This window comes from Salmo trutta, unplaced genomic scaffold (assembly GCF_901001165.1).
Source record: "Salmo trutta unplaced genomic scaffold, fSalTru1.1, whole genome shotgun sequence".
In the NCBI taxonomy this organism is placed as follows: domain Eukaryota; kingdom Metazoa; phylum Chordata; class Actinopteri; order Salmoniformes; family Salmonidae; genus Salmo; species Salmo trutta.
The window spans coordinates 4,228,820-4,243,498 of NW_021822962.1; the positions used below are offsets into that span (position 1 = coordinate 4,228,820).

General features: G+C 46.7%; 3 protein-coding genes across 3 annotated transcripts in view; all 3 read right to left on the reverse strand.

Annotated features, from left to right (window-relative positions):
• Positions 1-123, reverse strand: part of LOC115187702 (serine/threonine-protein kinase 31-like) — a 39,711-nt gene extending 39,588 nt beyond the window's left edge. The window contains exon 1 of the mRNA XM_029746693.1: positions 6-123. Coding sequence (XP_029602553.1) covers positions 6-76 — 71 coding nt within the window. The 5' untranslated portion in view covers positions 77-123. The remainder of the gene's footprint in view (positions 1-5) is intronic.
• A 458-nt stretch (positions 124-581) lies between these two features.
• On the reverse strand, positions 582-3,089 carry LOC115187658 (serine/threonine-protein kinase 31-like). The gene is made up of 5 exons (XM_029746627.1): positions 2,986-3,089; positions 2,826-2,878; positions 2,554-2,652; positions 2,381-2,449; positions 582-767 (listed from the first exon to the last, which is right to left on the reverse strand). Exons 1-5 carry the CDS (start codon positions 2,990-2,992, stop codon positions 582-584), a joined length of 414 nt encoding a protein of 137 aa, XP_029602487.1. The 5' UTR covers positions 2,993-3,089.
• A 6,656-nt stretch (positions 3,090-9,745) lies between these two features.
• Positions 9,746-14,421, reverse strand: LOC115187723 (mitochondrial assembly of ribosomal large subunit protein 1-like). The gene is made up of 4 exons (XM_029746721.1): positions 13,945-14,421; positions 12,690-12,868; positions 12,357-12,438; positions 9,746-10,382 (listed from the first exon to the last, which is right to left on the reverse strand). Exons 1-4 carry the CDS (start codon positions 14,252-14,254, stop codon positions 10,222-10,224), a joined length of 732 nt encoding a protein of 243 aa, XP_029602581.1. The 5' UTR covers positions 14,255-14,421; the 3' UTR covers positions 9,746-10,221.
• Positions 14,422-14,679: the final 258 nt, after the last annotated feature.

Genomic DNA, 14,679 nt, shown 5'->3' on the forward strand with positions numbered 1-14,679 from the left:
CTTACTTCATTGAAAAGGGACTCTGGTCGGGGAAAGCAGGCCGTAGTTTGGGCATGCAGACTGTAGAGCCAGGCATGTCCCCATCCCCCTGGGGGCCAGGCCAATCCAACACCCTCTGAGGCCACAGGCAATGGGACTCCTGCAGGGCCCGTACAGACACGGGGCTCTCACGGTTACTCCCCGGGAGGGTGAACTTGGAAAACTTCATCTTCAAAACCTAAGAGAGCATTTTATTGTCAGTTTTCAAGATGTGCCTTGAGTCATAAAAACTCCTTACAGGACATAACAGAGAGGTTTGTTTGAGGACCTCTTCACCGATGTCCAGGTTTCCCTGAAAAGCCTGGACCAGGACGGTCCCGTCGAAGCAGACAGACTTCTTCTGGATGCGGACCTTCTTCCCATAGATCAGATTCTGAAGGAAGGCCTTTCCCTAAAGAGCAAAACAAGACAATGCACATTTTGTGAGCAGAAGGACTCTATTCAAAATACATCACAATGTGTCAACCCATTCACACATATATGACACCAAATACTAAACACTAACCCTTGAGATAAGAATCCTATTTTGTGAGACATAGACATTAATGACATGGAGAGGAACAGAGTACCTGCAGGAAATGTGCTGAGTCTTGGTCAGTGGACACATTGAAGCCCCAGAACTTGTACTTCTTGGCCAGACAAGGTGACTGTAGCTCCCCTGGCAGCTCCACCAGAGCTGACCGACTGACGAACTCTGTGTTCCCATAGTCAATGTAGGATACGTGAAACTGGACACAAGATGGAGATCGGAATGTCAGTCTGCATCCCAAATGACATCCTATTCCCTATATAATGCACTACTTTTGACCAGGGCCTATAGGGATAAGTAGTGCACTATAAGGAATAGGGTGCCATTTGGAAACGATGTTTCTTTTAAAGACAAGTTGGATACATAATCAGTCAGCACCACAGCCAGCCTCCTCACGCCAGTCAGCACCACAGCCAGCCTCCTCACGCCAGTCAGCACAACAGCCAGCCTCCTCACGTCAGTCAGCACCACAGCCAGCCTCCTCACGTCAGTCATCACCACAGCCTCCTCACATCAGTCATCACCACAGCCTCCTCACGTCAGTCAACACCACAGCCAGCCTCCTCACGTCAGTCAGCACCACAGCCTCCTCACATCAGTCATCACCACAGCCTCCTCACGTCAGTCATCACCACAGCCTCCTCACGTCAGTCATCACCACAGCCTCCTCACGTCAGTCATCACCACAGCCTCCTCACGTCAGTCATCACCACAGCCTCCTCACATCAGTCATCACCACAGCCTCCTCACATCAGTCATCACCACAGCCTCCTCACGTCAGTCAGCACCACAGCCTCCTCACGTCAGTCATCACCACAGCCTCCTCACGTCAGTCATCACCACAGCCTCCTCACGTCAGTCATCACCACAGCCTCCTCACGTCAGTCATCACCACAGCCTCCTCACATCAGTCATCACCACAGCCTCCTCACATCAGTCATCACCACAGCCTCCTCACATCAGTCATCACAACAGCCTCCTCACGTCAGTCATCACCACAGCCTCCTCACGTCAGTCATCACCACAGCCAGCCTCCTCATGTCAGTCAGCACCACAGCCTCCTCACATCAGTCAGCACAACAGCCTCCTCACATCAGTCATCACCACAGCCTCCTCACGTCAGTCATCACCACAGCCTCCTCACATCAGTCATCACCACAGCCAGCCTCCTCACGTCAGTCAGCACCACAGCCTCCTCACATCAGTCAGCACAACAGCCTCCTCACATCAGTCATCACCACAGCCTCCTCACGTCAGTCATCACCACAGCCTCCTCACGTCAGTCATCACCACAGCCTCCTCACGTCAGTCATCACCACAGCCTCCTCACGTCAGTCATCACCACAGCCTCCTCACGTCAGTCATCACCACAGCCTCCTCACATCAGTCATCACCACAGCCTCCTCACATCAGTCATCACAACAGCCTCCTCACATCAGTCATCACAACATCATCCTGAGATAAACTAAACAGCCTGCAGTGTTATGGCCGGGGGGGGGGGGGGGGGGGTTATACACCAGCTGCAATTCCAAATCTGTCTAAATCTATTACCTGTCTAACCACTGAACTTCCAAAGCAGGATCTCATCAGCACAGACTCAGGTGGATCCTGACAGATCACGCTTGTGTCAGAATGAAGGTATGAACCACAATGATACATTGATAAGCCCCCTCACATCATGTACTGTAGGCTTTTCCAGACAGCGAGGTGGTCAGCGTGTCCCAAATTCCCCAAAGGGCTCTGGTCAAAAGTAGTGCACTTTATAGGGAATAGGGTGCCATGTGGGTAGTATCCAGACTCTCATTGACTCACATTATCAGTCTGCTGCAGGACCTTGCACCTGTACCAACAGCTGTCCTCTGAGAAGACTGCCCCATAAATCTAGACGCAAACACAAGATAGATGCAATGTATGAATCCAATGATAATGGTCTCTCTCTCTCTCTCTTCTCCATCTCTCCAAGTCTAGCTTCTACCTTTCTTTACCTTCTGAGGATTGGGAGTTCCAAGTAACCTTTGGGCTGTTGGGCATTTGTCTGCCAAGGCATTTCTTATGTTTTCAATGGCTTGATCGTCATTGACATTCTACAACACATGACAAACAGACATGTGGGTTACTGTGTGTACGTGTTTGGGTTACATTTCTTGGGTGTTCTTGTGTAAATCAAATGAATCAATCAACAAGTGAAATGTTCAACCAAAGTTCTAACGTTAATTCATTCAATAGTGGGATGTGCTACGTGTAGCTAGCTAGCTACCTGTGCCCAAAACGTGACGGCATCCAAAACGTGTGTTACTCCAACAAGCTCCACTAAAATTAAATCAAACCAGTATTAATACGGGAAGGATATTTTCCATAATTAAGTGGATAGTTACAGAAATATTTAGACGACAGAAAAAAAGACTCACTGTTCTCACCGTCCATCGTTCATTGGTCTATGTTTCTAGGTTGATTGGCTATGATGTACAGAACACAACATGATGACGCGCTGGTGTGCATGGCTACGGCTCCCTGGCGAGGACAACATCAAATCTAACAACTTAGAAATTCACCTTTTTGGAGAAGTCATTTGTTCTAAAAAAAGATGTTGTCCATGAAGTTACCGTGGAAACAGACAAAAAGATTTGTTTTATTACAGTAGGTCAACCTAATAATCTCACTTGTTTGGATCTTGATATGCTTTAAACGAAATAAATGTATGCACTTTGAGAAAAGTCATGCTGAGGTCAAGCGGTTCATGAAAAAACGAGCACGCGCGAAGACACATTTTTTCTGTGATACTCTACAGTGGGTCTCTTAGCAGGTGTAAATAATGTGTAGTTCATATTAAAGCAATAAGGCACGAGGGGTGTGGTATATTACCAATATACCATGTCCAAGGGCTGTTCTTAAACCTGACGCAACGCGGAGCGCTGTTATGGGTGTAAGATGGCACAGTGATGCCATCTGTTGGTAAATGTTAATTACTGCAACTCCAGTGTTTTACCGGTGTGCTTGAAATACCCGGATGTATTGCAATATACTGAACAAGACTGGTTACTCGCATCCATGCCTCTGTCTCGTCATTTAACATTCAAACATGGTGTCAGAGTCGGATAACTAACCATGCTTTCCGCAAATTAGAGTCACCTGTTCTGGTTTACCCCCTAAAAATGCTTTTCTGAGGTAAACTTCGCCTGACGCCGGAATTGTCCTTAGCTAGAGTGAGTTTGCTAGTTAGCTTCAGTGTTGTTAGCACCGATTAGACATGGCAGCGAACATTCCCCCTCCCGCCGTTATGAAGCTTAGCGGAGACTGGAGCACAAACTGGGATACGTTTAGAGGTGAATGGGAGGACTATGCACTAGCAACGGGACTTCTGGAAAAGGACGATGAGGTAGTGGCTGCCACTTTGAGGACTATAATGGGAACAGAATGCCGACACGTATACAAACACAACCTGAACCTAACAGCAGCTCAGCAAGGTAACGCTACAGCTATTCTTGATGCTCTTGAACATTACTTCAAGCCAGCAAAGAACGTTATCTACGAGCGTTATGTTTTCGGTTGTTGCAAACAGGAGGACGGGGAGTCCATTGACAGCTTTGTCACTAGGCTAAGGGAAAAGGCAGCTACATGTGACTATGGTGCTTTAAGAGATGAACTGATCAGAGATAAGCTAGTGCTTGGCATAACTGATGAGGGCACCCGCAGACGTTTGCTGAGAGAACGCGACCTGACGCTGGTCTTGGCGGTGGAGACATGCCGTGCAGCAGAGCTTACTGATATACGGGTAAGGTCCATGGAACTAGAAAGACAACATATGGACAATGTCAATGCTACATTCAGGCAGCCAGTAAGGAAATTCCCCTTTGCCACTGCTAATGCTAATACTACAGCCAACTCTGCAGCAGACAACCCCAATACGTGCAGATATTGTGGCATTTCTCATGGACGAGGAAAAGAATACTGCCCAGCCTATGGAAAAATATGCAAATCCTGTGGTACAGCTAATCACTTCGCAAGGGTCTGCATGAAAAGCAAGAGAAAGGAGGGTAAAGTGCACTCCATTGAAACAAACACAGATGAAGGGAACAACAGCACAGAGGATGTATATGCTAGCGAGTGCATAGGGGCAGTGAGGGCAAAAGGACAAAAGTGGTTTGTCACTCTGCTACTTAATAATAAACCACAGCAATGCCAGCTAGATTCAGGGGCCACATGTAACGTTATGAGCCTTAGAGACAAAAGGAGGCTCGCGCCCAGAGACAAACTCACACAGAGTAGCACCAAGCTGAAACTGTATTCGGGACAGTTCATGACCTCTTTAGGCCTGTTTGTGACAGAGTGTGTTTTACGTGGCCAGAAACACACCCTTGAGTTTGAAATAGTTGAGGCTAGTCAACAGCCATTACTGTCAGGTTCTACATGCGAGCGCCTTGGACTCATTAACTTCACCATCCCAGCTGATCTTAACATTGTAGACAATGTCCAGGCTGGGCCCCTGAGCAAGGAGACACTCCTGAGCAAGTACCATGATGTCTTCAATGCACCGGTCGAGTCAGTTCCCGGCGAAGTCCACTTTGAGTTGGACGCAGCAATCCAGCCTGTCCAGTGTGCACCCCGCAATGTACCAGTGGCCATGAAAGCAGCTACAAAGGCTCAGCTTGACAAATACGAAGCAGATGGCCACATGATATCCGTCACCGAGCCTACAGACTGGATAAGTAATATGGTCATCGTCAAGAAACCAGACAAGCTACGGATATGCATTGATCCTAAACACCTCAACCGGGCTCTGAGACGCTCGCATTACATTATGCCCACGTTGGAGGATGTTCTTTACAAGCTCCCAAAGGCCAGAGTCTTCACGCTCGTGGACGCCAGAGATGCCTTCCTGCAGTGCAAGCTCGACGAGCCCAGCAGCTACATGACCACCTTTTGGACACCCTGGGGCAGGAAGAGGTGGTTGAAGCTCCCGTTTGGTGTCTCCGTGGCTCCAGAGGTGTATCAGCGGAAACAGCATGAGCTGTTGATGGGACTCAGTGGCGTGGAACCCATAGCAGATGACATCCTCGTAGTGGGCTGTGGGGACAGTGATGAGGAGGCAGAATGTGACCATGATGCCAAGCTGCTGGCCCTGATGGTCAGATGCAGACAGGTCAAGCTAAGGCTAAGCATAAAAAAGCTTCAGTTTAAAGTGCCAGAGGTCCGCTTTCATGGGCACATCTTGTCCTCCACTGGATTGAAGGCGGATCCTGAAAAAGTGAAGGCTGTCTTGGAAATGCCCCACCCATCTGACGTGAAGGCAGTGCAGCGCTTCGTCGGATTCGTCACCTACCTGGCCAAGTTCCTACCGCGGCTCTCTGAAGTGTGTGAGCCACTAAGGAGGCTCATGGACAAGGACACCATCTGGCATTGGCTCCCAAAACATGACGCAGCGGTGAGGGAAATAAAACAACTGGTCACCCAGACACCTGTACTGCGATACTACGATGTGTCAAAACCTGTCACGATTCAGAGTGACTCAAGCCAGTATGGACTTGGCTGTTGCCTCATGCAGGAGGGCCAGCCTGTGGCATTCGCCTCTAGGGCACTCACCCCAACAGAGCAGAACTATGCCCAGATAGAGAAGGAGTGCCTCAGCATTGTGTTTGCATGCCAACGCTTCCACCACTATCTGTACGGGCGCGACAATATTACCGCAGAGACAGATCACAAGCCCCTTATTGCTATATTCAGCAAGCCTCTCCTGAATGCCCCGAAACGACTGCAGAGCATGCTACTGGCCCTACAAAACTACAACCTCAAGGTGGTGTATAAGCCAGGGCCAGAGATGTATGTGAGTGACACGCTCAGCAGGGCTACTGCATCAGGCACTCACACACGCTCCATGCATGAACGACACGCAGTGTGCAGCTTACAAACAGAGCAAGTGGATGTTGAACACATCAACCAGGCTGACTACCTCAATGTCACGGACCAGCGCCTGATACAAATCAGACAGCACACAGACAGGGACGAGCAACTCCAGGCATTGAGGTCTGTGATTCTGATGGGCTGGCCCGACTGCAAGGAAGAAACTGCTTTAGCCGTCAGAGATTATTGGCCAGTCAAAGAGGAGCTCAGTGTTCAAAACGGAGTAATATTCAAGGGTCAGAGAGTCGTTATTCCCCGGTCTCTGCGCCCTGAGATGTTGGCGCGCGTGCACTCAAGTCACATAGGAGGTGAGGCCTGTTACAGACAAGCACGTGACACACTGTATTGGCCAGGAATGCAGAGTGAAATCAAAGACTATGTCAGTAAATGCACAATCTGCAATGAATATGCCACTGAGCAACAGAGAGAGACGATGATGTCCCACGAGCTACCGATGCGCCCCTGGCAGATAGTAAGTCTAGATCTCTTCCAGCACAGTGGCAAAGACTTTCTGCTGGTAGTCGATCATTACTCAGACTTCTGGGAGATTGACCTCCTCCCCGACCTCTCAGCAGAGACAACAATCAAACGCTGCAAGGCTCAGTTTGCCCGCTATGGCCAGCCAGATAGGGTAATTTCAGACAATGGACCCCAATTCTCCGGGGTTGAGTTCCGAAAATTTGCTGCAGATTGGGAATTCGAGCACGTCACTTCATCACCACGACACCCAAAAGCTAATGGGAAGGCGGAGTCCGCAGTCAAAATCGCAAAGAACCTCTGCAAAAAAGCTCTGCGAGAGGGCAAAGATGCCTGGAAAGCAATCCTGCAGTGGCGCAATACCCCGACAGAAGGCATGGATAGCAGCCCGGCCCAGCGCCTCATGGCACGGCGCTTAAAAGCAGCTCTGCCAGTAGCCAGCACTCTCCTGGAGCCATGTGTGGTGACAGACGTGCTGGTGAAGCTACGTCACAGAAGACAGGTCTCCAAGTTCATCTATGACAAATCAGCAAAAGACTTACCTGAGCTCAGGGTGGGTGAAACGGTGCGGATGAAGCCACTACCAGGGGACCGGACTGGCCTCTGGAGACTCGGATCCTGTGTACAGAAAGTGGCACCACGCTCCTACTTGGTCGAGGTGAATGGATCACGGTACCGTCGTAACAGGGTTGACCTTCGGATTGCTGAGCCAGCACCTACTCAGAACCCTGATGGTCAAAGGGGTCGCATGACAAAAGACAGAACCCCAGCAAGTCACATGGGGCCTGAGGCACTGGGCGAAGAGCCAGGGGATCACAGGTCGGCCGCTCCCTCGCCCATCAATACTCCCCTTAGACAGTCAGGTGACACGCCTGTGCGGGAACCCGCAGTCCTCGCAGACAAGCCCCCTGTCTTTTCACGCTGTGGGCGTCTGTCCCAGCCACCAAAAAGACTTAATCTGTAGGTTTCCCATTAGGGATTGTTGACAGACAGAGATAAAAGTGAAGAGAGTATCAAAATGTGTTAAGTTGTTACCTGAAAAAAAAAAAAAAAAAAAAAAAAATACTAAACTGTTCATGTTGGAAATTATTACTAGGTTTGTTTTGTTAGTGAATTGACAGCTCCTGTCCTATTTTATAAAAGGAAAGATGTTATGGGTGTAAGATGGCACAGTGATGCCATCTGTTGGTAAATGTTAATTACTGCAACTCCAGTGTTTTACCGGGGTGCTTGAAATACCCGGATGTATTGCAATATACTGAACAAGACTGGTTACTCGCATCCATGCCTCTGTCTCGTCATTTAACATTCAAACAAGCGCCTGGACACAGCCCGTAGCCGTGGTATAGTAGCCATATACAACAAACTCCCGAGGTGTCTTATTGCTGTTATAAACTGGTTACCGACGTAATTAGAGCAGTAAAAATACATGTTTTGTCATACCCATGGTATAGGGTCTGATATACCACGGCTGTTAGCCAATCTGCATTCAGGGCTCAAACCACCCAGTTTATAATAGTTGATACTCAACAAACTGGATGCAGTCTATCACAGTGCCATCCGTTTTGTCACCAAAGCCCCATATACTACCCACCACTGCGACCTGTACGCTCTCGTTGGCTGGCCCTCGCTACATATTCGTCACCAAACCCACTGGCTCCAGGTCATCTACAAGACCCTGCTAAGTAAAGTCCCCCCTTATCTCCGCTCACTGGTCACCATAGCAGCACCCACCTGCAGCACGCGCTCCAGAAGGTATATTTCACTGGTCACCCCCTAAAGCCAACTCCTCCTTCGGCCGCCTCTCCTTCCATTTCTCTGCTGCCAATGACTGGAACGAACTACAAAAATCTTACTTTGCCACCATGGCCTTTTTTGCCTTTACCTCCCTTATCTCACCTCATTTGCTCACATTGTATATAGACTTATTTTTCTACTGTATTATTGACTGTATGTTTGTTTTACTCCATGTGTAACTCTGTGTTGTTGTTTTTGTCGAACTGCTTTGCTTTATCTTGGCCAGGTCGCAGTTGTAAATGAGAACTTGTTCTCAACTTGCCTACCTGGTTAAATAAAGGTGAAATAAAAAAAATACAAAAATATGGTACAGTACTTCATACTGTGTAAATAAAGGTACGTTTGTTATTGAGCATGAAAGTTTGTTGCATCAACATATTTTTTTTGTGGTGTAAAATACTTGAAAGTACTACTTAAGTCATTTTTGGGGGGGTATCTTAATGATAATTTTGACTACTTTTACTTCCCTACATTCCTAAAGAAACTTTACTTTTTACTCCATACATTTTCCATTACACCCAAAAGTGCTCGTTACATTTTCAATGCTTAGTAGGACAGGAAAATGGTCTAATTCTCACACTTATCAAGAGAACATCCCTGGTCATCCTCTGCCTCTGATCTGGAGGACTCACTAAACACATGCTTCGTTTGTAAATCATGTCTGAGTGTTGGACCACACCCCTGGCTTTCCGTAAATTAAATGTAATTATTTATATTTTTACTCAAGTAGTATTTTCTGGGTGACTTTCACTTTTACTTGAGTCCTTTTCTCTTAAGGTATCTTTACTCAAGTATGAAAATTGGGTACTTTTTCCACCACTGATCAGGAGCTGCACAAGACCATATTTTCTTTAGCTTTATACACTGACTATAACCAACAAACAATTGTTCTGTTGTTCATATACCAAGCTCTACACCAGATGCTGTCATTGTTACCATCTACTGAATGTAATAATGTGTGGCTAGCCAGGAGTCATCATGAACAATACAATATCTGAAGAAAAGTCTTTTTGAAATGAATTCTTTAATAAAATTCAGTCTTCTGATGAAATGCCCAAACCACCATTGCCACCGAATCCCCCTTCCCCACTGCATCAACACATCAACACACACAAAAAAACCCTAAACCCCTAGCTACATTCCAGTGGAAACATTAACAACCATGACTGTAAGACACTTATTGTGTCATGTAGTCTGCATAGCAGACTGGTTTATAATGGTAACAAAGATCAAAGCTTAGAGGACAACTTCAATTTACAGGCTGAATTCAACCAGTAACTGCAGTTTTCAACATTTGGAATCAGCCCCAAATGGTACACTGCTTTTCCCTACATAGTGCACTACTTTTGACCAGGGCCCATAAGACTCTGGTCAAAAGTAGTGCACTATAAAGGGAATAGGGTGGCATTTAGGAAGCAGACTCAGTGTCTCTTCTTTTCAATAAATAACACTCCAGTCTCAACAGTTGTTTAATTGTTGAGTCACTTGGTGACATTGACATGGGCTCCATATATGAAGTCCTCTGGGAGCGTCTCAACGGGGACGGAGCTCAACTGTTCATCAAGAGAACGTAGTGTCCACAGCTTCTCCAGTTCATACACCTCTCTGGTCTCTGGTAGCATGAAGTGGACCACCATCCTTCCTACAGGGAGGAAAGGAGAGAGAAGGGAGAGGGAGAAAGAGAGAAGGGAGAGTGAGAAAGAGAGAAGGGAGACAGAGAGAGAGAAGGGAGACAGAGAGAGAGAAGGGAGACAGAGAGAGAGAAGGGAGACACAGAGAAGGGAGACAGAGAAGGGAGACAGAGAAGGGAGACAGAGAAGGGAGACAGAGAGAGCAATAGGATTAGCAAGTAAGAAATTGACATTTTCACATAAATGTAAAAACCTTACCTTATTAACCACATATCCAGAGAAAATATATCAGTGTAATATTTCTAGAGACCATCAGTGTGTTATTTCAGTAAATTATTCTAATCTTCATGCACTATAATCCAGCACTAGATCATCCTACTGCACTATAAACCACAGTCAGGAGCAGATCATCCTACTGTACTATAAACCACAGCCAGGAGCAGATCATCCTACTGCACTATAAACCACAGTCAGGAGCAGATCATCCTACTGTACTATAAACCACAGTCAGGAGCAGATCATCCTACTGTACTATAAACCACAGTCAGGAGCAGATCATCCTACTGTACTATAAACCACAGCCAGGAGCAGATCATCCTACTGCACTATAAACCACAGTCAGGAGCAGATCATCCTACTGCACTATAAACCACAGTCAGGAGCAGATCATCCTACTGCACTATAAACCACAGTCAGGAGCAGATCATCCTACTGCACTATAAACCACAGCCAGGAGCAGATCATCCTACTACACTATAAACCACAGCCAGGAGCAGATCATCCTACTACACTATAAACCACAGTCAGGAGCAGATCATCCTACTGCACTATAAACCACAGTCAGGAGGAGATCATCCTACTGCACTATAAACCACAGTCAGGAGCAGATCATCCTACTGTACTATAAACCACAGTCAGGAGCAGATCATCCTACTGTACTATAAACCACAGTCAGGAGCAGATCATCCTACTGCACTATAAACCACAGTCAGGAGCAGATCATCCTACTGTACTATAAACCACAGTCAGGAGCAGATCATTCTACTGCACTATAAACCACAGTCAGGAGCAGATCATCCTACTGCACTATAATCCAGCACCAGGAGCAGATCATCCTACTTCCCTATAATTCAGCACCAGGAGCAGATCATCCAACTGCCCTATAATCCAGCACCAGGGGCAGATCCTCCTATAATCCAGCACCAGGGGCAGATCATCCTACTGCACTATAATCCAGCACCAGGAGCAGATCATCCAACTGCCCTATAATCCAGCACCAGGGGCAGATCATCCTACTGCCCTATAAATCAGCACCAGGAGCAGATCATCCTACTGCCCTATAATCCACAGCCAGGAGCAGATCATCCTACTGTACTATAATCCAGCACCAGATCATCCTACTGCCCTATAATCCAGCACCAGGAGCAGATCATCCAACTGCCCTATAATCCACAGCCAGGAGCAGATCATCAAACTGCCCTATAATCCAGCGCCAGGAGCAGACCATCCAACTGCCCTGTAATCCAGCACCAGGGGCAGATCATCCTACTGTCCTATAATCCAGCACCAGGGGCAGATCATCCTACTGCCCTATAATCCAGCACCAGGAACAGATCATCCAACTGCACTATAATCCAGCACCAGGGGCAGATCATCCTACTGCACTATAATCCAGCACCAGGAGCAGATCATCCTACTGCCCTATAATCTAGCACCAGATCATCCTACTGCCCTATAATCCAGCACCAGGAGCAGATCATCCTACTGCCCTATAATCTAGCACCAGGAGCAGATCATCCAACTGCCCTATAATCCAGCACCAGGAGCAGATCATCAAACTGCCCTATAATCCAGCACCAGGAGCAGATCATCAAACTGCCCTATAATCCAGCACCAGATCATCCTACTGCACTATAATCCAGCACCAGGGGCAGATCATCCTACTGCACTATAATCCAGCACCAGGAGCAGATCATCAAACATACCAAAGTCAATGCACATCCAGTCATCTGCATCCTTTCCCTCAATCTTGGCATGTGGGTCCCCATCTTTCTTCATATATTTGTACTGCCAAAATATGAAACATGTATTACAACACAGTGGTGCCAAATGTACATGGCGTTTGCTGCACAGCTTTGACCAGCATGTTCCAAATAGAGTTTCAAAATTCAAGTAACTTTTTCGGAAATTCCCAGGTTTCCTGCTTATTCCCTTCGGATTCTGCGGTTCTTCCTACCAGGATATCTGGGAAAACCTGGGAATTTGTGGAAAGTTACCGGAATTTTGCAAACCTACAATTGATCCAATAAAGGAATTACCACTTTAATGGCGTAGAGGGCCATGGCACGGAGGTGCCTTGAGGAGGACCCGCTGACAACGATAAAGTAGTCGGTGTACTTAATGTCCTCAGGCACCTTGATGACACAGATGTCTGCTGCATTCTCCTGGCGGAGCAGGGACACCAACACGTCCATGTTAAAGTCCTCCTGCGGGTTTCCTACAGCAAGAGGAGAGGGAGGATCATCACATTAAACAGACATTCAGTATGGGGGTGGAAGTGTAGCCTACTGGTTAGAGTGTTGGACTAGCAACCACAAGGTTACAAGTTCAAATCCCCGAGCTGACGTTCTGCCCCTGAACAAGGCAGTTAACCCACTGTTCCTAGGCTGTCATTGAAAATAAGAATTTGTTCTTAACTGACTTGCATAGTTAAATAAAGGTTAAAATATATATATATTCATAAGTAATACACTAGCCTGGGAGATATCATTCCAACTCCCTGTCACTCAATGTCATACCAACCATGTTTGAGTAACAAGGAGTTGGCATGATGGCCCAACAGACTGGCACCCAGGATATCTTCCATACAGGTCAATGTATTGTGGAGGTGAGTAAACTCAGCCAGATGAAGCTTTAGAATTGGTCTACAGAAAAGTGTTGTGCACTTTCGGAAAAACACAAACTTTTTATTTATACCGTTATTTTACCAGGTAAATTGACTGAGAACACATTCTCATTTACAGCAATGACCTGGGGAATAGTTACAGGGGAGTGGGGGTGAATGAGCCAATAGTAAGCTTGGGATTATTAGGTGACCGTGATGGTATGAGGGCCAGATTGGGAATTTAGCCAGGACACCAGGGTTAACACCCCTACTCTAACAATAAGTGCCATGGGATCTTTAGTGACCACAGAGAGTCAGGACACCTGTTTAACATCCCACCCGAAAGACAGCACATGTCCCCAATCACTGCCCTGGGATATTATTTTAGACCAGAGGAAAGAGTGACTCCTACTGACCCTCCAACACCACTTCCAGCAGCAACTGGTCTCCCATCCAGGGACTGACCAGGACCAACCCTGCTTAGCTTCAGAAGCAAGCCAACAGTGGGATGCAGGGTGGTATGCTGCTGTAACACGAAGAGGCTTTTACACGAAGAGGCAGGTATGGCGCTTAGCTAGATCAGATAGTATGACTTTGTAATTGAATTGGGTGCCTTGTAGCCATGTAACGTTAACTAGCTAGCTAACGTTAGTAGTGTATCTGATTTAATCAATTTTAGTTATACTTACTTTGGCTTGAGTCACTCTGCATCTCATATTCATCTTGTTGTGCCAGAAACTTGCCAGGGCTGTCCAGCTTTGAAACATTCTCTTCATTATGTAAATCGGCGTAATATCTTCTAATACCGTTGTAAAATGCAGAGAGATGTGGATGCATTTGTTGAGAGGCAAGACATGTGTAACGTCGATATAAAAACTCTGTGCTGCGTCGCGCTTTCACAATTAAAGACGCACCTCTAACGACACCGGTATACCCTCGAAGAACATTATGTGAAAGTATCTGAGAGAGAAATTGCCGAGAACAATTGAGTACACACATGATTTAACTATCGTGTCATTGCCATCAAAACGCATGTGTTTTTGGTTTGTTTTTCCAATCAGTCTAGAAACAGGAAGTGTTTGATTCCAGGACTCTGATTGGTTGAGGTGGTTTCTTCGCTGTTTACGCCTTCTTCCGTACAGTTCTCCTCCTGGATGCGCTTTACCGCCGCCTAACGTACAGGAGTGGGACTTTGCGAAGTAGCACACCAAATAATATTGCTCTCGTTTCAGCTATAAAACATGACATTAAATATTTAATCGCTCTCGAAACCCATACAATCAACTTCTTATAAAGGTTTCAGAATGTATCCATATTTATATAACTGTGTTACTGTTCTTGGTTTAATCAGTTTCACCACCCCCTCCACACAGCAAATATTATTCTAATCTTTTTTGGACCACCCTTGTATGCAGTAAGAGACT